At 48.3% G+C, this 22,817-nt stretch overlaps 1 protein-coding gene across 1 annotated transcript in view; it reads right to left on the reverse strand.

Moving 5' to 3' along the window:
- Positions 1-807: 807 nt before the first annotated feature.
- LOC119950836 (tumor necrosis factor receptor superfamily member 9-like) overlaps positions 808-22,817 on the reverse strand; it is a 24,370-nt gene continuing 2,360 nt past the window's right edge. The window contains exons 2-7 of the mRNA XM_038773673.1: positions 18,837-18,941; positions 18,466-18,609; positions 10,087-10,174; positions 6,873-7,024; positions 4,598-4,735; positions 808-2,706 (exon numbers count right to left, since the gene is read on the reverse strand). Coding sequence (XP_038629601.1) covers positions 2,588-2,706; positions 4,598-4,735; positions 6,873-7,024; positions 10,087-10,174; positions 18,466-18,499 — 531 coding nt within the window. The 5' untranslated portion in view covers positions 18,500-18,609; positions 18,837-18,941 and the 3' untranslated portion in view covers positions 808-2,587. The remainder of the gene's footprint in view (positions 2,707-4,597; positions 4,736-6,872; positions 7,025-10,086; positions 10,175-18,465; positions 18,610-18,836; positions 18,942-22,817) is intronic.

Genomic DNA, 22,817 nt, shown 5'->3' on the forward strand with positions numbered 1-22,817 from the left:
GAATGAAAGTTGAGTCATAGCCACAGAAACCCAGGGAAACCGGGTGCTAATGGCCACAGAAACCAAGGGGAAAGAGTGTTAATGGCAGACCCCAGAGAGAACAAAAGATGTGAAAGGCCAAACAGCAGGAAAACTACATCAGAGGATGAACTGTAGGTGTGGGGGGAGGGGAAGGGGGAAGCAAAGAGGAGAAAGGTGCAGGAAAGAAAGAAAAGGTAAAAGACAGTTAAAACGAAATGAAAACAAATGGGTTGAGGTGGGGCTGATCATCTGAAGTTGTTGAATTCGATGTTCAGGCCGGAAGGCTGTAGCGTGCCTAACCAGAAGATGAGATGCTGGATAAAAAGCGTAAGTTTGGGGCAGCAGGGTGGTGCAGTGGTTAGCACTGCTGCCTCACGGCGCCGAGGTCCCAGGTTCGATCCCGGCTGTGGGTCACTGTCTGTGTGGCGTTTGCACGTTCTTCCCAAGTCTGCGTGGGTTTCGCCCCCACAACCCAAAGATGCGCAGGGTAGGTGGATTGGCCACGCTAAATTGCCCCTTAATTGGAAAAAATGAAGTGGGTACTTAAAATTTTTTTAAAAATCAAATAAGGATAAGTTTAAGGGAAAGTTAGGGAATCACATGAAGGAGAAAGGAATAGAAGATTATTTTGATATGGAGTGATAGGTATTGTGAAGCATTAACAGCAGCAGGAACATGTTAGATTGAATGGTCTGCTTCTGTTCCAGAAATATTTTATACTTAATGACATAATGTATTTTTAATCAACCACCTTCCCAGCATTCAGCCAAAACCACAGCAGCAGAATTATAAGAAAGTGTTTATTTATTAATATATACACTGCTTTAAATATTGTACTCGGAAGCAAGAGTTGCATATCACACTACTTTCAGCTTTGGTCAGATATGAGCACTGAAATAGCTTTCCTGAGTAAACATCCAGTCAATACGAACAGACCAGGAATTAGTGTCTTTGCCCAGTGAATCCACAGTCAGTCACTTCTAAAAAGCACATCTTCTGTCTGGTCCCTGGGCCTTGCGTTGTGGAGAGCTTTAATCTTTGGGGTTGTTGGTTCTGCTCCTGTAGGCTGACTATGAACTAGTTACTATTTTGGAACATTTTATTATTTTTATTTGGGATTCAATTGTAACCTTCTTTGATCCATCCAACACCAGGCCCCTGGTGTGTAGGAGAAGGTCCTCAAATAGCTTCTGGACTTCCCTCGCTACATCTGCCTCCACACTCGGTCAAGGGTTTGTTCATATTTCATGAGATTTGAGATTTGTTGAAAGGAGCATTCAGATAGGGACTGGAACCCTGGACCCTCAGATTAAAAATGTGATGTTCCACCAACTGAACTAGTGATGCTTCACCCTATCCAGCTCATAAATGTTATACCACAGGATGTGTGATCTTAACTCTGAATTCCTTCCCATTGCCTCCTATCGGTTTCCCATTCACCATCAGCTTTTTAAAAAGTTTTTAAGTAACCATTTCTCTGCAACTTCAGCTTTCCCCTGAGTCCATTTATATGTGCATTTTGGGTACTCCAGCCCCAGCCCCATCATTTGCACCGTGGCTATTTGTTTTGCCCCTTATGGACAACTCTTTCTATTAATTTCCCCACTTATTCCACCCCCTCTCACCCCTTTTAAGCTGCCACACAATCCTCCCAAGATATTTGTGCTCATCTAATTCTGGCATCTGGATTTGAATCGCTCTATTCGTTTGGCGGGTTACCCTTCCTACAGCAAACCTCTGACCCGTCCCTCAGTGCTGAGAGCTCTGTCTTTCCCTGTCCCACTCTGGCATGTTAGCAGGATGCTAAGGAAAATGTTCCTTGGTGCTGCTAATCCATCTGGATCTCGCCCAACTTGCCCATCCCAGTCCTGCACAGACCCTCTCACCATCAAAAATGGCCATTGGCTACCAACCAGGAACAGGACTCTCAGCTGATTATTGATCGTCCCCACCCAGCACACGCTGGTCATCCCCCTCCCATCCAATTCTGCACATTGAAAGAGCCCTCCAGTATGCCCTACACACTTGTTATTTCCCTGTAGCTCTGTACATTTATCTTTTCAAGTACTTATCCAGTTCTCTTTTTTTCAAAGTTACCATTGAATCTGCTTCCAGCACCCTTCCTTCCAGATCATAACTCAACTGTTTAAAAAGTAAAATCTTGGCATCTCCACTCTTTCTCGCCGCCAAATGTGAGACTTTCCTGGTCTGCCAGGCATGGCTACGAGACATTAAACTCAATCAAAGGAGAGAAAGCTCCCGGGTCCTGGTCTTTAATAAGACCCATAGTGAATATCAGAGGGTGCTAGAAATTGAAGCCAAAAAAAAGGGACAGTTATCTGTAATTTCTAATGCAACCAGTCAAACTTGTGGAGTGAGTGTCCCATAACACTTGGGATTGACAGCGACAGTGTTCTTTGAACAATTCCAATTCTTTCCGGAGAGTCGTTTTGATTTTTACTCTAGAAATGAGTCACTTTGAAAGCTGTTGAACTTTTGTTTCTTCCCCCGTTTTACGACGCCGTCCCAACGTTCAGCCTCTGCTTTGGAGTGGAGGAGGCAAGGCTCATTCTGGAGGTTTGGGGTTAGTCTCTTGCCGAAGCTGCCAGTCTCCCACCTCCTCTTCAGGACAATGGTAACTACACCGGTCATCCGCTGCTGTCACCAAGGCAACTGGAAGATCCTCTGAAAAGCAGATGCGGAGAAGCATTAAGGACGATGTAAATTGAGAAATTCCACTTTGTAACATTTTCAATATCTCTGGGGCAGGGCTGATTAGACAGTGAGGGATACGGGGAGAAGGCGCGTTAATGGGGGCTGAGGGATACGGGGAGAAGGCTAGTTAATGGGGGCTGAGGGATATGGGGAGAAGGCTGTTTAATGGGGGCTGAGGGATATGGGGAGCAGGCTGGTTAATGGGGGCTGAGGGATACGGGGAGAAGGCTGGTTAATGGGGACTGAGGGATACGGGGAGAAGGCTGGTTAATGGGGGCTGAGGGATACGGGGAGAAGGCTGGTTAATGGGGGCTGAGGGATACGGGGAGAAGGCTGGTTAATGGGGGCTGAGGGATACGGGGAGAAGGCTGGTTAACGAGGACAGGGATATGGAGAGAAGGCTGTTTAATGGGGGCTGAGGGATATGGGGAGAAGGCTGGTTAATGAGGACTGAGGGATACGGGGTGAAGGCTGGTTAATGGGGGCTGAGGGATACGGGGAGCAGGCTGGTCAATGGGGGCTGAGGGATATGGGAGAAGGCTGGTTAATGGGGGCTGAGGGATACGGGGAGAAGGCTGGTTAATGGGGGCTGAGGGATATGGGGAGAAGGCTGGTTAATGGGGACTGAGGGATACGGGGAGCAGGCTGGTTAATGGGGGCTGAGGGATATGGGGAGAAGGCTGGTTAATGGGGGCTGAGGGATACGGGGAGCAGGCTGGTTAATGGGGGCTGAGGGATACGGGGAGAAGGCTGGTTAATGGGGGCTGAGGGATACGGGGAGAAGGCGCGTTAATGGGGGCTGAGGGATACGGGGAGAAGGCTGGTTAATGGGGACTGAGGGATACGGGGAGAAGGCTGGTTAATGGGGGCTGAGGGATATGGGGAGCAGGCTGGTTGATGGGGACTGAGGGATACGGGGAGAAGGCTGGTTAATGGGGGCTGAGAAATACGGGGAGAAGGCTGGTTAACAGGGACTGAGGGATACGGGGAGAAGGCTGGTTAATGGGGGCTGAGGGATATGGGGAGAAGGCTGGTTAATGGGGACTGAGGGATACGGGGAGCAGGCTGGTTAATGGGGACTGAGGGATACGGGGAGAAGGCTGGTTAATGGGGCTGAGGAATACGGGGAGAAGGCTGGTTAACAGGGACTGAGGGATACGGGGAGAAGGCTGGTTAATGGGGGCGGGGGATACGGGGAGAAGGCTGTTTAACGGGGGCTGAGGGATATGGGGAGAAGGCTGGTTAATGGGGGCTGAGGGATATGGGGAGAAGACTGATTAATGGGGGCGGGGGGATACGGGGAGAAGGCTGTTTAACGGGGGCTGAGGGATATGGGGAGAAGGGTGGTTAATGGGGGCTGAGGGATACGGGGAGAAGGCTGGTTAATGGGGGCTGAGGGATACGGGGAGAAGGCTGGTTAATGGGGGCGGGGGGATACGTGGAGAAGGCTGTTTAACGGGGGCTGAGGGATATGGGGAGAAGGCTGGTTAATGGGGGCTGAGGGATACGGGGAGAAGGCTGGTTAATGGGGGCTGAGGGATACGGGGAGAAGGCTGGTTAATGGGGGCTGAGGGATACGGGGAGAAGGCTGTTTAACGGGGGCTGAGGGATATGGGGAGAAGGCTGGTTAATGGGGGCTGAGGGATACGGGGAGAAGGCTGGTTAATGGGGGCTGAGGGATATGGGGAAGAGTAGGGAGAGAGTATAATGGTGGTTCTTCAGCATCAGACGCCCTACAGTGCAGAAGGAGGCCATTCGATCCATCGAGTCTGCACCGACCCCTCCGAAAGAGCACCCTTCCTCGGCCCATTCTTGTAATGGTGCTGATGAAGTGACCGGGAGGTGCAGCACACACACTTACCATTATTCAGCACATCCAGTGGGAGCTGCTTCTGTTTTTTTCTGTTCTGCACAGCCACATACACAGTGAATGGAACAAAGACACACGGCAGCACAATTATGGCGACAATCCCGGCAATCCCTTCATTCTTTGCTGTGCCTAACAAGGGATGAGATTAGAGGACATGAGCTCCTTAACTTTTAATTATCACCATTTCTCTGCTGATAATAAACGTTACTTTAATGTACTCAACACCAACTCTATTTTATTTACCAAGTTGACAATAATGATTAAAGGACAATGGATAGAGATGACTGTATAATTGTCAATCACGTCAGGAGCCAACACGGCAGCAAGTGACTGGGATTGATTTTTATCCACCTTGTGTGTATTGGGCATCTGTCCTCTGACTGCATTTTGCTGGTGAAATGACCTTGCTTTTATCACAAAATGTTGCTATAGTTCTGTTTGCTGTAGTTTACAGAGACTCTTTAAACAGACAGGGTGAGGTCCCACCTACCTCCAAATCAGGGGCCGACACACCAGTGTCAATATTTTCTACATAATTTGCATTAGATCCAATTAACTCTAGAGAAGCTCTGTTGTATTAATGTATTCATCGAAAGTGGCGTCATGAGTCCTCGCGCAGGAAACAGGGTAACAACAACGTAACCGAGAACACACTGCAAATGAAGCTCCGTTACTTTAAACCTCCGTGCTCCCAAGTGTCACACCTCCAAAACACAACAATGTTCACTTAATCAAACCGATTATTAACTCATCCTTTAGCCGGGCTAGTTACGGCAGTCAGTCCCTGAACAAGATGTCCCGGGTTCGGTTCTCCGGTTTGTACAGCGAGGTGGTGTTGGATAAGGTGTCATGATTGGATCCCGTGTCCTTGGACCAGAGTGAGTGCCTGATGGGGCATTTTCAGCCTGTTCCCCCTGCTCCTCGTCACAACCCAGAGATGGATGTCGGCAAATTGGTGAAGAAGCTTGGTGTCATTGGCAATACCCACTTTCACTCGCGGGAGTGGCGCCACACGGATTGTGTAGAAGGTGGTATATGGGGGGGGGGGGGGGGGGGGGGGTGTCGATCAGGAGGGCTGCTTTGGCCTGGATGGTGTTGGGCTTGTGTGTTGTTGGGAGAGTCTTCGGTTGGAATTCGTTGTTTAATTTTCAAACAAACTGATGTAATGAGTGGGATTAAGGATGGGTAATGCCATCGACACCGGGGAGGAGAGATTCTGCATTGATTTTCCACCGTGATCAGGTTAGTGCTAATGATACAAGACACCTTTCTGACTGAGCTACTGACCATCAGCTGCTGTTGGTTTCTCAGTGTTCTCATCCGTGTTATTGGGAAGATGTTTAGGGTGTTGGTACCGGATTTCTTTTTTGTTTACATTTAGAGTACCCATTTTTTTTCCCAATTAAGGGGCAATTCAGCGTGGCCAAAGCACCTATTCTGCACATCTTTGGGTTGTGGGGGCGAAACCACGGGGAGAATGTGCAAACTCCACACAGACAGTGACCCAGGGCCGGGATTCGAACCCGGGTCCTCAGCGCCGTAGGCAGCAATGCGAACCACTGTGTCATGTGCCACCCTGGTACCGGATTTCTGCTCACTGCCTTCCCCTATCCCCTCTCAGTACTGATCACACCTCAGAGTAATTTTACTGAGCCCGAGCAGGGTTCCCCTGGGGTGTTCACACACACAATGTATTTCAGACCCTCCATCAGAGACGGACTTATCATACTAGAATAAAATCATAGAATTTACAGTGCTGAAGGAGGCTATTCGGCCCATCGAGTCTGCACCAGCCATGGAAAGAGCACCCCACTTAAGCCCACACCTCCAACCTATCACAATAACCCCTCCTAACCTTTTTGGACACTAAGGGCAATTTATCATGGCCAATCCACCTAACCTGCACGTCTTTGGACTGTGAGAGGAAACCGGAGCACCCGGAGGAAACCCACACAGACAGGAGGAGAATGTGCAGACTCCGCACAGACAGTGACCCAAGCCGGGAATCGAACCTGGGACCCTGGAGCTGTGAAGCAACTGTGCCAACCACTGTGCAACCGTGCTGCCCTTACTCAAGCATCTTCTCTTATTATTGAAAATTTTCCTGTTCTATTCCTGGAATAGATTGGAATGGTAGCACAGAATCTTCCAGTGCAGGAGGTGACCATTCGGCCCATTGTACTGTGACAAGGCAGTAAGAAATTCCAAGCGTGTTATTCTTCACTTTCAAAAAGAGTTAATGTCAGGAATGGTGCACATGGACTACCTTCAATCAGTGGCTTGTCCGTCTGTTTTGGTGTTCTGCTTGTGGGTCGGTCTGAGCTACTCCGGACCGTTGTCAAGGGCAATGGAGCTCCGCATATTTGGTCCCCCATCCGGGAACCATTCCTCGTGACTTGCCGACGTTCTGCCAAGCAGCTGGGACAAGGAACGCAAAAGGAGGTTAATACACACAGACGATACAAACCGATTCATTCAGCTTTTTCGTCATTGAAATATATTTGGAAAGTTGTGCAATGACTGGCTTGATCGTGGGAGTGATCTTGTTTAAAGTGGTTTCCTCTCATTGCCTGCGCTGGAGAGCAATATGTGATTATCTTTTTCATTCTGTAATATGTACTTCCTGCCTGTACAGTTACAGTATTTTGAGCAAACATGCCAAATTTGAACAGCGAGCAAACAGTTCATTTAGCTGCTTTTAACTTTTTATTAAGAGCTGCTTGCTGCACTAAAGGACGGAGGGAGGGAGTGGAAAGCTTATAGTTGCTACCTGTGGTTATGAGTGGAGCCTTAAGTTTCCACTAGCAGCCCAGGCTTTGACCTTTCAGTTTGCAAATGAATAGAACCACCCATTAAAGGGGCATTGCCATGTGGTAAAGTTACTCATAGACATCCTCTTAATTCGCACCCCCCCCCCTCACCCCAGTCAAATCCAAGCTACTTGCTCAAAGGCTCAGCTACAATTGATCAACTCAATGATCCACAACAGCCGTGATTGGTCCGTAACCTGACATTGTGAGTCTGCTTCGTTCCAATCTCCCCACCACCATCCCCCAATCCTCCCGTTCGGTCCAACCTTCTCAATTTGTACAGACTTCCCCTCTCCCTCTCTCTAGTAACCTCCTCCAGGAGTCTCTGCTCTCCTTCAATTCTGGTTTAGAAAGATAGAAAATAGGTGCAAGAGGAGGCCGTACTCCACCATTCATTATGATCATGGCTGATCATCCAACTCGATCAACTGTTCCTGCTTTCCCCCAATATCCTTTCACCCCTTTAACCCCAACAGCTACATCTTACTCCTTGAAAACACACAATGTTTTAGCCACAACTGCTTTCTATGGTAGCAAAATTTCACAGGCTCACCATTCTCTGGGTGAAGATTCTCCTCATCTCAGTCCCAAATGATTTACCACATATCCTTAGACTGGGAGCCCTGGTTCTGTACGCCCGCAACATCGGGAACATCCTTCCTGCATCTACCCTGTCTGGTGCCGTTAGACTTTTATAGGTTTCAATGAGATTTTCTCCCTCATTCTTCTAAACTCCATCAAATATAATCCTAACTGACTCAATCTCTCCTCATACATCAGTTTCGCCATCTTAGGGATCAGCCTGATAAACCTTTGCTGCACTCCCTCTATAGCTAGAACATCCTTCCTCAGATAAGGAGGTCAAAACTGCCACAATATTCCAGGTATGGTCTCACCAAGACCCTGTATAATTGCAGCAAGACATCCCAGCTCCTATACGCGAATCCTCTCGCTATGAAGGCCAACATACCATTTGCCTTGTTTACGACCTGCTGTACTTGCATGTTTACTTTCAGTGACTGGTGCACGAAGACACCCAGGTCTCATTGCACATTTCCCGCTCTCAATCTATAACCATTCAGATAATAATCTGCCTTCCTGATTTTGCTACCAAAGTGGATAACCTCACATTTTTCTACATTATACCGCATCTGTCATTCATTTGCCCACTTACTCAACTTATCCAAATCACACTGAAGCATCTCTGCATCCTCCTCACAGCTCACCCTCCCACCCAACATCGAGTCATCGGCAAATTTGAAGATATCACATTTAGTTCCCTCATCTAAATCATTAATATACATTGTGACAATCTAGGGATCATAGCACTGATCCCTGCGGTACCCCACTAGTCACTGACGACCATTTGGAAAAAGACCTGATTATTCCTACACTTTATTTCCTGTCTGTCAAACACTTTTCTGTCCATCTCAATACGTGACTCCCAATCCCATGTGCTTTAATTTTACACGCTAATCTCTTATGTGGAGCTTTGTCAAAACTCTTCCGAAAGTCAAAATATATTACATCCACTGGCTCCCCCTCATCAACTCTACTAGTTACATCCTCAAAGAATTCCAGTAGATTGGTCAAGCATGGATTTCTCTTTGGAAATCCATGCTGACTCTGTCTGATCCTGCCATTGTTTTCCAAGTGCTCTGCTATAAAATCCTTGATAATGGATTCTAGCATTTTCCCTACTATCGACCTCAGGCTTATTGGTCTATAATTCCCTGTTTTCCCTCTGCCTCCCTTTTTAAATAATGGGGTTACATTAGCCACCCTCCAATCTGCAGGAACTGTTCCAGCATCTATAGAATCCTGGAAGATGATCACCAATGCATCAACTATTTCTCGGACCACTTCCTGGGTTGTAGATCGTCAGGCCCTGGAAATTTATTGGCCTTCAATCCCATCAATTTCCCCAACACCAGTTCCCTACTAATGCTGATTCCCTTCAGTTCCTCCTTCTCATCAAGCCCTGTGTTCCTCAACATTTCTGGTACATTATTTGTGACCTTTGTGAAGACAGAACTAAAGTGGGTATTTAGTTGGTCAACCATTTCTTTGTTCCCCATTATAAATTCCCCTGACTGTAAGGGACTACATTTGCCTTCACCAATCTTTTTCTCTTCACGTATCTATAGAAACTTTTACTGTCAGTTTTTATGTTCCCCGCAAGCTTACTTTTGCACTCGATTCTCTCCTTCTTAATCAATCCCATTGTCCTCCTTTCCTGAATTCTAAACTGCTCCCAATCCTCAGATCTACTGTTCTGCCTATCAACCGTCATCCCTTTACGGAACATTGCTCAATCCATCATTGCCACGTCGCGCCTCATACCATCGCTTCCTGCACGTTCATGATTTTAACCGCTTAACCAACTGTGATAGTTCTGTCAGCTGTCTGGATCCTAATAACTGGGATTTCCTCCACAAAGCTCTCTAACTCTTTCTCCCACTGTCCTAATATCTCTTTACATAGCTTAGTGTCAAATGTTGTTTGATAATTGTTCCCATGGACCACCTTGGGATGTTTTACTATGTTAAAGGTGCTATATAAATGCAGGTAGTTGTGCTCAGTAATGTCTCCTTCAGAAAAGTTGCTTTGCTTCCAAAACCTTTAAGCAATTCGCCTGGGTGGTGAACACAGCTTTGATTGGTCACTTACTCTGTCCAGGGTTTACAAGCTCCACCCTCTGTGTCGGAATATGTCCCGTGCACGCAGTCACTGCATATTGTATCCTTGAAGGAGTCGCCTGGAGGGAAAGGAGAGAAAGAGGTGATTTTGTTATTCTTAAGCCCCCAAAACCTGCCAACCATTATTGCCGCCCATTTGACCATGAGATGTTGTGAAAGGTGGGGCATTGCTGAAAACCAGTCAGTCATTCGGTCCAGCAAAGAAAAGTTGGAGAGAGCTACTGTGAGGATTCAGTGTGTAAAATGCAGTATCAAGTGAGATACAGCAGGTACAGGGAGAGTGGGGTCACAAGGATCAGATATAGGGAGGGGTCACTCAGACCTGTTATGTGAAGGGGGTGGTCAAGGTGGGCAGAAGCCATGTTTCACCGCAGAGTTGTTTTAAATGTTGACCCCAGCCAAGGAATCAGCAGCAAAAATGCACAAACCTTTTCACAGCCCAGCAAAATGTTAATTTCCCAAATAAGTTAACTATGAACTACCCCCTCCCTATCCCCAGAGGGAAATCAAACTGTACAGACAGGATACAGAGACCAAAATAATGGCCCCTGGAGCAAAGTACTAGAATCCAAACCCCCCCCCCACCACCTCTCCACCCCACCCTGAGCCTCAGAATCCAGCTCTTCAGGAGGTGTAGGAAAGAAAAAGCTTTAACTTTGGTCATCGCCTATGACCAAGTCATGACTACATTATCAATGGAGGTCACAGAATAGACAGCGCAAGGCGCGAGTGGAACATTTTCACCTTCTCCAACGAGCCTTATTGACCGTCACAGGATGTGGCTTCTCTGCTACCGTCTGTTTTTAGAAGGTTCTTACATTAGATGACTCAGTGAGTGGTGACACTGATCGTCAAACGTGTCCTTTCTATCTGACAAGTCCGGGGGTAAGAGGGAAGGTGGCACTACCCTCGCCCCCGCGTGATCTGATCTGGTTTCCAGATGGACCATTCTATAGCGGCCTTGTGTTCCAGCCATTGCCCACGTGATTCAGTGGGTCATTGGACAGCAGATTAATCTCTCTGATTGGTAAAGCAGCAAACTGTGGAACGGATGCAGCTCCTGAAGATACTACCAGTTAACTTATTCTATATTCTTAATAAACCGTTGATAAACCTTGTAAAAAATACATGGCCATGTCATGTAGCCGCAGCAATGATTTACCTCAAACATTGGCACGATTTTAAACGTTTTGTGAAAACTCAAGCACATGCCCAATGATGTTGAGAGATATTCTACCATAACCTCTGGTTATTGAAATCCACAGTCGGCGAGGAATGAGCCTGAGGGAAGTATTCCCTTCCAAAGGAGCACGACCAGAAAGAAAAATGAGTTTGGGCAGTGACACCACTTCTCACGGTCAACAGGGGAAAAATAAATGCAGCCTGCCTGGAGTCAGGAATAAATGCGGGATTCTCCGGTCTGCCAGCCACATGTGTCTCGCCCACGCCCCCTTCGCACGTGGTGGGATTCTATCTTCCCACCGAGTGTCGATGGGATTTTGCACTGAGAGGGCCGCACCCCCGGCAGGAAAATTTTATCGCAACAATCGGAGAATCCCGGCCAAAGTGGAGCTGATACGGAGGATTGTGAAGCCCACTAGACTGTTCCTATCCAGAGATACAAGGTACTGGTGAGAAATATGACCAGTGCTGCCCTGTGAAAACTCGGCAATGATCCAAGCTTTGATGCAAGAAGAGAGGGTCTGAAACCAACTTGTGTTCGGATTCGAGGATTCGTGAGAGACCACTTCGACCTCGTTGGAGATGGATGGGATTTATCACATGGCTGACAGCATGTGGTGCAACTCCATCAGAGGGGAGGTGAGGGGACGGAAAGTGAGTGGGGAACTTATGTCAGGGGTGGCACAGTGGTTAGCACTGCCGTCTCACAGTGTCAGAGACCTGGGTTCACTTCGGGCCTCGTGTGACTGGTGGAGTTTGCACGTTCTCCCCGTGTCTGCGTGGGTTTTCTCCGGGTGCTCCGGTTTCCTCCCACAGTCCAAAGATTTTTTTTTTTTTTTTTTTTTATAAATTTAGATTAGCCAATTATTTTTTTCCAATTAAGGGGCAATTTAGCGTGGCCAATCCACCTACTTTGCACATTTTTGGGTTGTGGGGGCGAAACCCACGCAGACACGGGGAGAATGTACAAACTCCACACGGACAGTGACTCAGAGCCGGGATCGAACCTGGGACCTCAGCGCCGTGAGGCGGTTGTGCTAACCACTAGGCCACCGTGCTGCCCCACAGTCCAAAGATAAGCAGGTTAGGTGGATTGGCCATGCTAAACTAATTGCCCTTCAGTGTCCACAGGTTACATAGGATTACAGGGTTTGGGTCGGGGAGTGGGCCTAGGATAGGGTGCTTTTTCAGAGGGTTTGGTGCTGACTCCATGGGCTGAATGGCCTCCTTCTGCACCATAGGGATTCTATGAAAAACCCCAAAAGTGAGACAAGGACATGCTTCAGGACAGCGCTAAAGAATCTCAAAGCCTGGACAGAACAGGGATTTGGTGGTGAAGGGTTGAAATAACACAAGTTTCACAAGAGAGAGCTGTGTGCATTGGGAAAATCTGTAGAAAGGGCATCGATTTTGCAATGAAAAGTCATTGGAAAGAATTGCCTGTACTCCATCAGCTGAGGCAGGAGAAAAATAATCAAAGACAAGAGAATTTTTCATGATCAGTGATCTCAGTCCAATTGGTTTGGATAATTTGCAGAGCGAGTTAGAAGTAGCCAGCCATGATTTCAAGTAGATAGAAGTGCACTTTTAAAATTTATTTACGGGATGTAAATAAACCAGCATTTGTTGCCCATCCCTAGTTGCTCTTCAGAAGGTGGTGGTGAGCTGCCTTCTTGAACCGCTGCAGTCCTTGAGGTGTAGATGCACCCACTGTGCTGTTAGGGAGGGAGTTCCAGGATGTTGCCCCAGCGACAGTGAAGGAACGGCGATATATTTCCAAGTCAGGGTAGTGAGTGACTTGGAGGGGAACATCCAGTGGTGGGGTTCCCAGCTATCTGTCCCAGCTCTAGTCCTTCTAGATGGTTGCGGTCGTGAGTTTCGAAGGTGCTGTCTAAGGAATCTTGGTAAGTTACTGCAGTGCATCTTGCAGAAGGTACACACGGCTGCCACTGTTCGTCGGTGGTGGAGGGTTTGATTGTTTGTGGAAGGGGAAGCAATCAAACGGGGCTGCTTTGTCCTGGATGGTGTCAAGCTTCTTGAGTGATGTTGGAGCTGCACTCATCCAGGCGAGTATTCCATCACACTCCAGACTTGTGCCTTGTAAATGGTGGACAGGCTTTTTGGGCGTCAGGAGGTGAATTCCTCGCTGTAGGATTCCTTGCCTTTCACCGGCCCTGGTAGTCACAGTATTAATGTGACTAGTCCGGTTCAGTTTCTGATCAATGGTAACACCCAGGATGTTGATTGTGGGGGATTCAGCGATGGTAATGCCATTGAATGTCAAGAGGCAATGGTTAGATCCTCTCTTGTAGGAGATGGTCATTGCCTGGCACGTGTATGGTGTGAATGTAACTTTCCACTTGTCAGCCCAAGCCTGGATATTGTCCAGGTCTTGCTGTATTTGGACATGGACTGCTTCATTGTCTGAGGAGTTGCGAATGGTGCTGAACATTGCGGATAACTGCACAAACATCCCCACTTCTCACCTTATGACGGAAGGCAGGTCATTGATGAAGCAACTGAAGATGGTTGGGCCTAGGACACTACCCTGAGGAACACCTGCAGTGATGGCCTGCATGATTGACCTTCAACCACCACAACCATTTTCCTTTGTGCCAGGTATGACTCCAACCAGTAGTGTTTTCCACGATTCCCATTGACTCCCGTTTAGCAAGGGCTCCTTGATGCCATACTCGGTCAAATACTGCCTTGTTGTCAAGGGCAATCACTCTCACCTCACCTCTGGCATTCAGCCCTTTTGCCCCTGTTTGAACCAAGGCTGTAATGAGGTCAGGAGCTGAGTGACCCTGGCAGAACCTAAACTGAGTGTCTGTGAACAGGTTATTGCCAAGTAAGAAACGCTTGATAGCACTGTTAATGACTCTTTCCGTCACTTTGCTGATGATGGAGGGTAGACAGATAGGGCGGTAATTGGCTGGGTTGGATTTGTCCTGTTTCTTGTGTGCAGGACACACCTGGGTAACTTTCCACATTGCCAGAAAGATGCCAGTGTTGTAGCTGTCCTGGAACAGCTTGGCTAGGATGTGGCATGTTCTGGAGCACAAGTCTTCAGTACTATAGCCGGAATATTATCAGGACCCATAGGCTTTGCAGTATCCAGTGCCTTCAGCCGTTTCTTGATATCATGTGGAGTGAATCATATTGGCTGAAGACTGACAGCTGTGATGCTGGATACTTCCAGAGGAGACCGAGATAGCTCCTCCACTCAACACTTCCGGCTGGAAATTGTTGCGAATGCCTCAGCCTTGTCTTTTGCATAAATGTGCTGGGCTCCTCCATTATTGAGGATGGGGATACTTGTGGAGTCGCCTCCTCCAGTGAGATGTAAATAACTCTGCTTTTTCAACAACAAAAAGGCAACAAGAGGTTTTAAGCTTGCAAGGGTGGACTGAGGTCCACAATTGTAATTTATGTTGGCACAAGCCTGCTGATCAGAGAGGGCAAATCCTGCTCCGACATTGTGGTAACCGGTGTAAACCAGACTGTAAAGTCAATGATAGCATAACTATCTTGGGCATGGACAGCATTAGGCACAACAATCAGGATGAAATTGATAATGCACCATCTACTGGAGTAACAGTATATCAAATCAATACCGGCAAGTCAGTGACCAAGGGCAGTTTAATACTGAATCATCTTCAATTATTCAGTAAAGTGATGGGCGGAGGGGGGAGGGCACAAATTGAAATTTTGGAAGCAAGATTTACCTTAGACAAATTAGTACAGGAAGATAACTTTATATTCATCCAGCCACCAAAGTTAAATCACCTCTAGACATGCTGACACATATACTTCAGCAGGAATCCAGTGGCTGTTTAAACGTGCCCAATATCGGAGTAAATTTCTCTGTTAGAGGTAACAAACATCACTCAGATGTTTAATGAAGAGGCGGCACAGTGACGCAATGGTTAGCACTGCTGCCTCACGGCGCCGAGGACCCGGGTCACTGTCTGTGACGAGTTTGCACATTCTCCCCGTGTCTGCGTGGGTTTCACCCCCACAACCCAAAGTTGTGCAGGGTAGGTGGATTGGCCACACTAAATTGCCTCTTAATTGGACAAAAAATTTAAAAAGAAAAAGAGACATTTAATGAAGAACACACAATGGTTCTGAGGAGAATCACAAAACCTGATGCTGCATTTACTAAAAGTGCCACCATCTCACCAGTTATTAGGTACACTGCAACCTCCACAGTCTGGACATCTACTGCTCGCAAACACCAGTTGTCCAGAAATGTTTTAAGCCGACCCTAACAACCATGGCAGCACATTTATCCCTACTCTCTGCTTCCTGTTGGCCAACCAATCCTGAATCCATGATAACACATTCCCACCTATACCATCAGCTCTTATTTTGTCCAATATGCTTTGGTGTGGCACCTTATCAAACACCCATTGGAAATCCAAGAACATCACATCCATAGGTTCCACTTCTATCAGTTACGTGTTAATTCCTCATAAAACACCAAGAAATTAGTCAAACATAATTTCCCTTTCACAAAAGGGCTCCTCACAAGACACATGTTGTCCAGTAGACGAGGGTTTCTCGTTCTGGTAGAATGGTGCAACATTGAGTTCCAACTAAGAGTCATATGGAACTGTAAATGTTTACTCTGTTTCTCTCTCTGGAGATGCTGTCAGACCTGCTGAGTTTTTCTGGGACTTCCTGTTTTTATTACACTGAAGAGAAGGTGTGCAAATTCTGCACCGGAATTCACGGTTTAGGGTTGGGTGTGAAACACTACTTCTTATAGCCAGGGACACACCGACAGCCTTGCCATCTGACTTAGGAAACACTCGGACACTTGTTTGCAGGAAGGAACATCAATAGTAACATCTTGAGAGGATTGCGAAATTCAAGGAATGTATGCTAGAGACACAGTGTGGCTGAAATTCACTGGCCATGGAATTTGGAATGCTGGATAATGAACAAGTGTGTTGGGCCCTGGAAATGCTGATGTACAAGTCAGTGAATCACTTATCACAGCTTTCAATCGATTGATTGATTGATTGATTTCTGCTGATGGACTACCTCTAAGCAACACTCCTGAGATTGTTTTTTTCCTGAAACAGTTTCCCAGATGCCCTTTGAACTGCGTACTCTCGTCAAAATAATACAGACAAATCCATAAACTGCGCTGTCAGACACAATCACAAACCCTGGATGTTGAGGGCAATGTCAGCCTCTATCTCAAATGAAGAACTATTTGTTCCTATTGTGCATGCTTCTGATTATGTTTAGTTTTGATTAAATTTCTAAGTTCCGCTACCTGTGTGCTTTTTAACTCTAAATAGACAATGGGCAGGATTCTCCGTTGTCATTGGGAATGAATTGCGTTCAATTTGCGTTTCCATTGGGGGCCCTGTTTGGAAAGCGAGACAGGATATGTAACTAGGCGAGGACTCTGCTGGGGTAAATTCAGAGCGATTCCCGGCCCAGCGGGCGTTCTAACCGCTGGGGTCGGAGTTAGTGCCAAAATGCCTGACAGCTAGAGCTGTGTTTCAGAACTCCACTTACTACACACTCACTGCAGCCACCAAGATGGCTCACAGAAATCCTGACCCCCCCCCCCCCCCCCCCGAGGTCGGGGGCGCAAGGGGGCCCACAGTTCCAAGCCAGCGAGGAGAGGAGGGACACCCTCTTGCCCAGGGTGGGCCGCAGACTCAAGCCCACCTTCCTGGACACTGCCTGGGAGGTGGTGGCAGAGGCAGTCAGCGCTGCCAGGCTCACCAGGAGGAGACAGCTGGTGATCCAGAGGGGTAGGGGTCACTGGTGTGACCTCAGTCCTGAGAGGGACAGAGAACCAGGGAGGGTTGAAAGGCCGCGGTGCAGGTGTCCCCTGGTTGGAGTGAGTTCTGCTGATCCCCTGCTTCCTCTGCAGTGGGGCAGCGCTTTTTAAAAAATCTTTATTGTCACAAGTAGGCTAACATTAACACTGCAATGAAGTTACTGTGAAAAGCCCCTAGTCGCCACATTCCGGCGCCTGTTTGGGTACACTGAGGGAGAATTCAGAATGTTCAAATTACCTAACAGCACGTCTTTTGGGACTTGTGGGAGCAAACCAGAGCACCCGGAGGAAACCCACGCAGACAAAGAGAGAACATGCAGGCTCCGCGCAGACGGTGACCCAAGCCGGGAATTGAACCTTGAACCCTGGTGCTGCGAAGCAACGGTGCTAACCACTGTGCTACAGTGCCGCCCACTGCTTCTGAGCAGTGCCAGCCCCTTGTGGGCCCCTGGTTTAGCTTGGCCACGCCCATCCCCTTGACGCAGCAGCTGGCGTGTGAGAGTGTCCAGAGGGGCGGCCTGGGTGGGCTCATGACCAGAGGTATTCTGAACATTCAGAGGATTCAGGCAGCAGCCAGCAGTGTGAGCAGCCAGGAACGTACAAGTAGCATAAAGGGGTGCGTTTAAATGACAGACTGCAGTAATGGAGGTCTGAGCCAGATCCCGAGGGGGATTCAGCATCAAGTTGTTCCCCGCTACTGCCCCCGGTCCGGGCAACCAATTCCCAGCAAGCCTGACAGTTTTCAATGGTTTTTCAGTGTTTCCTTAGCCTCCCTCTCCCCTTCCGCAGCCATGGCACCCAGTCCCTGATGGTAAATACTTGTAGTAATTGATGCCCGTGGGACCTTTGCCTGAGAGGGGCGGAGCATCACAGAAGGGCGGAGCATGAAGTGCCCAACCTGATAATCATATATAAATGCCTGCAAATGCCAGTTTTCCAAATGCCCCCGCCTGTGCGGGCTCCAGATCTCATTTTAATCGTAGGGGAGAGACTGGAACATGGCGCTGGGCACGAACCTCAATTTTTGCCGGACACCCGATTGTCCGCCCAATCACGATTCGCACTTCCGGCATCGTGAGACGGAGAATCCAGCCCAGTATTTATTCTCCCTTGAGGGCAAAGATGTGACGCGATGCATGCTTGGGTCTGAGTGTGTGTTATGTGACTCATCAGCTGATTGCTGTTCTCTCTTTCCCTGTAAAACAGCAGAGGTGTGCTGCTCCGAAAATTCAGATGATATCACATTGTACCGACTCGGGGCAATATTCAAATACGATATCAGGCTGTTCTGTTGAGATCCTGGGAAATCACAGGACCGAAATAAACATTCTGAAAATTGGTCTCCTCAGAATCGCTTACCTTTCTCTTGCACTTCCTGTCCTTTCCCACACATGGTGTGTTTTTCACAGGATCTGCATTCCTTGGTGCTAAACCTGAATCCCTCGACACATTCGCACTTGGTGTCTGATGTCCCGGTGCATACTGCTAGGATCAGAAACTTACCTTTCAAAACAGAAAAACAAATGTCACTTGTTTGTTCTCTCTCCCTTTCTATTTACCTCTCTCTGTTATGTTACTCTTTCTCGATATCCAGTGCCATTCCTCCCCTGCCCCATACCAACCACCACTCCCCCCCCCACCCCCACCCAACCCCCATCCCCCGGAAGAATGAGGGTTATTACGAATGTGCAGCAAGATGGCACCAGGTAACATTTGGAGGAGGCACCTACCTCCCTGACATGGGTTGCACCTTTTGCAGGTGGGTCTTCTATTCGGGTTCTCTGTATACGATCCTGCTGGACAGGCTGTGCACTGTTTATTCCTTAGAAACGAGCCTGTTGACAAGAAAGACCATTAATCATCAATTGTGTGCAACCAGGACAGTTATCCCTCATCCTCCTGTCGACATTTGCCCTGTAGTTTGGTTCAAGCAGTGGTCATCCTCCAGTGCCTCACGATTCTCGGAATGTGTCAATGAGAGTGAAGGCCATCAGTTAAGATTCGCAGAGCTTTGAAAAAAGAGCAAGAGGCTGGGACTAATTGGATAGATCTTTCAGAGGGCCAGAACAGGTTTGATGGTCTGAATGGCCTTCCACACTACCATTCTATAAATCCCTTGCCTGATCACCCCTCAGGCACTCTCAGCATCAATCGTTGAGTAATGATTGGGGCAGTTGTGCATGAGGCATTACTCCTCCGTGTCTGGGACCTAAGTTCAATTCAATGGGTGTTTTCCTTCCCATCAACCCCTCTAACAGGAGCTGAAGGGAAAGAAAGCCCCCAATATTCCCAACTCCCGACCAGCAATCAAACTGCTACTGAGCTGGGTCAATCAATTAGTGAAGTTGAGCTTAACCCCAGTCACTCAATTCACCTCCCTCTCCCTCTCCTTCCTTCCATCTCACCCTCTCTCTCTTCCTCCTTCAATCCATCTGTCCCCACTTGGAGCAGGGCCAATAACTGGGGAGGCAAAATAGTCCAGTAAGATTTCCCATGGGTGACATGGAGGACGGCGGTTAGCACTGCTGCCTCACGACGCCGAGGACCTGGGTTTGATCCCGGCCCCAGGTCACTGTCCGTGTGGAGTTTGCACTTTCTTCCTGTGGTGAATGTATAATGCTTAATTCACACTATGTATCATTGTGCCCTTGTGGGCTCTGTCTGTGAGCCGTTGCGCGGCTCTGCCCACAGGGGGAGATGAGGAGCTTGTACAGGGCTCCACCCTTGGCTCCGCCCATGGCCCCTCCCACCACCGAAAGTATAAAGTGCTGCGGTCTTGTGAGTCTGCCCTCAGTTCTTCTGGTCGCAGGCAGGCTCAGTTGTAAGTCTATTAAAGCCACAATTTACTTCCTCTCGTGTCTCAAGTGAATTGATGGTCACATCACTTCCCGTGTCTGCGTGGGTCTCACCCCCCCCCCCCCCACCCCACCCCCCCCTCCCCCACACAACCCAAAGATGTGCGTGTTAGGTGGATTGGCCACGCTAAATTCCCCCTTAATTGGAAAAAACAAATTGGGCACTTTAAATTTTAAAAAACCAATCCCGCAGAATCTTTTCCTCTGTTGGTTGGTGGAGGAGAAACTGGTACACACAATGCAGGCTGACTCGCCAGTGTAGTACTGAGGGAGTGCTGCATTGTCAGAGGTGCTAGCTTTCAGAGAAGATGTTAAATGGAGACCCAGTCTACCTTCTCAGGGAAATGATTCTACGACACTGTTTCACAAGGACAATATGGATGTTATTCCTGGTCATCTGGTCGATGTTTATCCCTCAATCACATCATCAGGCCATGAACACGTTATTGTCTGGGTCCAGTGAAGCTTATGTGCAGAAAACAGCGGCTACTATTCCTCAAATCCACTGACTACATTTGAACTTTGGGACTTTCTGAGGCTGTGAGAGACGCTATAAAAATGCAAATTCACCTTCCCTATGATTAAACACTCTGATCCCTCGATCAGACGTCAACCAACTAGAGAATTCTTTTCAAAGCCACGCATTGATTCTTGAAATATTTAAATAATGTTGTCACATCTGAATCAGAGTTTTATTTAGAGGCTTCAAAATTCCCAGTTAGTAACTGAATCTGTATGTTACTGCCTGTCAGTCAGGGTGGCTGGTGATTCACCTTCTCACCTTCCCCCAGTAACCAGCACAGCCTTGATGTCTGACAGAGTGGCATTTCTGCCACGTCAACCACTGCCCCCTCAGCCCTGCATCTATTCATCACTCAGCCACCTCCCCCCCCCCCATCACATCCTCCCTTCTCCCAAAGGCACAGAGATTGACATTTTGGTTCTTGCTTTCAATGTGATCATATCCCAAGCTGTGCCTCCCAGGTCAGGGTTGTCCATTCTGAGTTAACTGATCCCTTGGGACATTTGGGTAGCAGGGTAGCATGGTGGTTAGCATAAATGCTTCACAGCTCCAGGGTCCCAGGTTCGATTCCCGGCTGGGTCACTGTCTGTGTGGAGTCTGCACGTCCTCCCCCTGTGTGCGTGGGTTTCCTCCGGGTGCTCCGGTTTCCTCCCACAGTCCAAAGATGTGCGGGTTAGGTGGATTGGCCATGCTAAATTGCCCGTAGTGTCCTAATAAAAGTAAGGTTAAGGGGGGGGTTGTTGGGTTACGGGTATAGGGTGGATACGTGGGTTTGAGTAGGGTGATCATGGCTCGGCACAACATTGAGGGCCGAAGGGCCTGTTCTGTGCTGTACTGTTCTATGTTCTATGTTCTATTACAGCTGATCCACAGTGACCCTAGCTAAAGAGGTGAGTGCATCTCAGCAAAATCTGCACCCCAGCCCTACATTTAGCTAGGGCACTGAGGCTAATGGCAGTACGACACAGAGGTGTGCTGTCACAATCACCAATAAACATACAGGTAGCAGCATCCGAGCTACTGGTGCACACTATCACCTAATGAACTTGTGTAACTTGGGGCAATACCCAGACTGCTAATGTGGAACCACTGATAGTGCCCTCTCCTGGTCAGGTACAGAGTAGCAATGGCGGGAGATCAGGAGTAATTTCTGAGCCAATCTGATGACTTCAGGAGGCGACAGCAATGAGAGGGAGGGGATAGTGAGGAGGGAGAGGGCATAAAGAGTTCTTCAGCTTGCCTAAAATATCTTTAATAGCGCAACTGTGGATTTCCCTGAAAGATGTGGGATTTTGGGGAGTTTTTGAGGTGCTTCTATTTCCTGGAATAGCTGAGAAAGTCTCAGGAAATAGAGAGAGCTCAGGTTCAGGCTGTGCAGTTAGCTGACAGCAGGCAGGGGGAGGCCGTGAGGTGGGCAGGGAGGTGGAGGGAGAGGAGTGGCACAGTGGTTAGCACTGCTGTATCACAGCGCCAGGGACCTGGGTTCGATTCCGACCTCAGGCTGTGTGCAGTTTGCACTTTCTCCCAGTGTGTGCGTGGGTTTCCTCTGGGTGCTCCGGTTTCCTCCCACAGTCCAAAGATGTGCAAGTTAGGCTAATTGGATAAGCTAAATTATCCCTCGGTAGGGTTACTGGGATCGGAGGGAGGATTGGTTTGGATGTTCTTTCAGAGGGTCGGTGCAGACTCGATGGGCCGAATGGCCTCCCTCTGCACTATACAGATTCTATAAAATTCTGAGATGGAAGGGGGAGCGAAAATCAATCGCAACACCCAGGCCTTATTGGTTGGTGTCAGCTGCAAAAGTTTGGTTGTGGACATTGGGTGAAGGACGGAGATGGAAATGTGGTCCTACATAGCAGAATAGCCCATCCGCACTAACTTTCTACACCCACCAATGAACAAAGGGAGATTAGATAAAGTGATGGTGGTGGTGGGGGGGTAGTGACAATGAGGCAGCAACGATCACAAGAAGGGGATAGTGAGGGAGAGTGGGAGGGGAGAGGGCTGAGTCTATGTGAAAAAGGATAAAAAGAGGGGAACAGAAGAGGGAAATGGGAATGAGGGAAGAGGAAGGAATGCGGTAAGTGGAGGACACGGGGAGTAAAGTAGAAGTAGAGATGGGAAGGGGGAGTAATGGACATGGGGAGGGGGAGTAAAGGGTATGGGGAGGGGAAGTAAAGGGTATGGGGAGGGGGGAGTAAAGGGTATGGGGAGGGGGAGTAATGGACATGGGGAGGGGGAGTAAAGGGTATGGGGTGAGGGGGAGTAAAGGGTATGGGGAGGGGGGAGTAAAGGGTATGGGGAGGGGGAGTAAAGGGTATGGGGAGGGGGAG

Source organism: Scyliorhinus canicula, chromosome 16 (assembly GCF_902713615.1).
Source record: "Scyliorhinus canicula chromosome 16, sScyCan1.1, whole genome shotgun sequence".
NCBI lineage: Eukaryota > Metazoa > Chordata > Chondrichthyes > Carcharhiniformes > Scyliorhinidae > Scyliorhinus > Scyliorhinus canicula.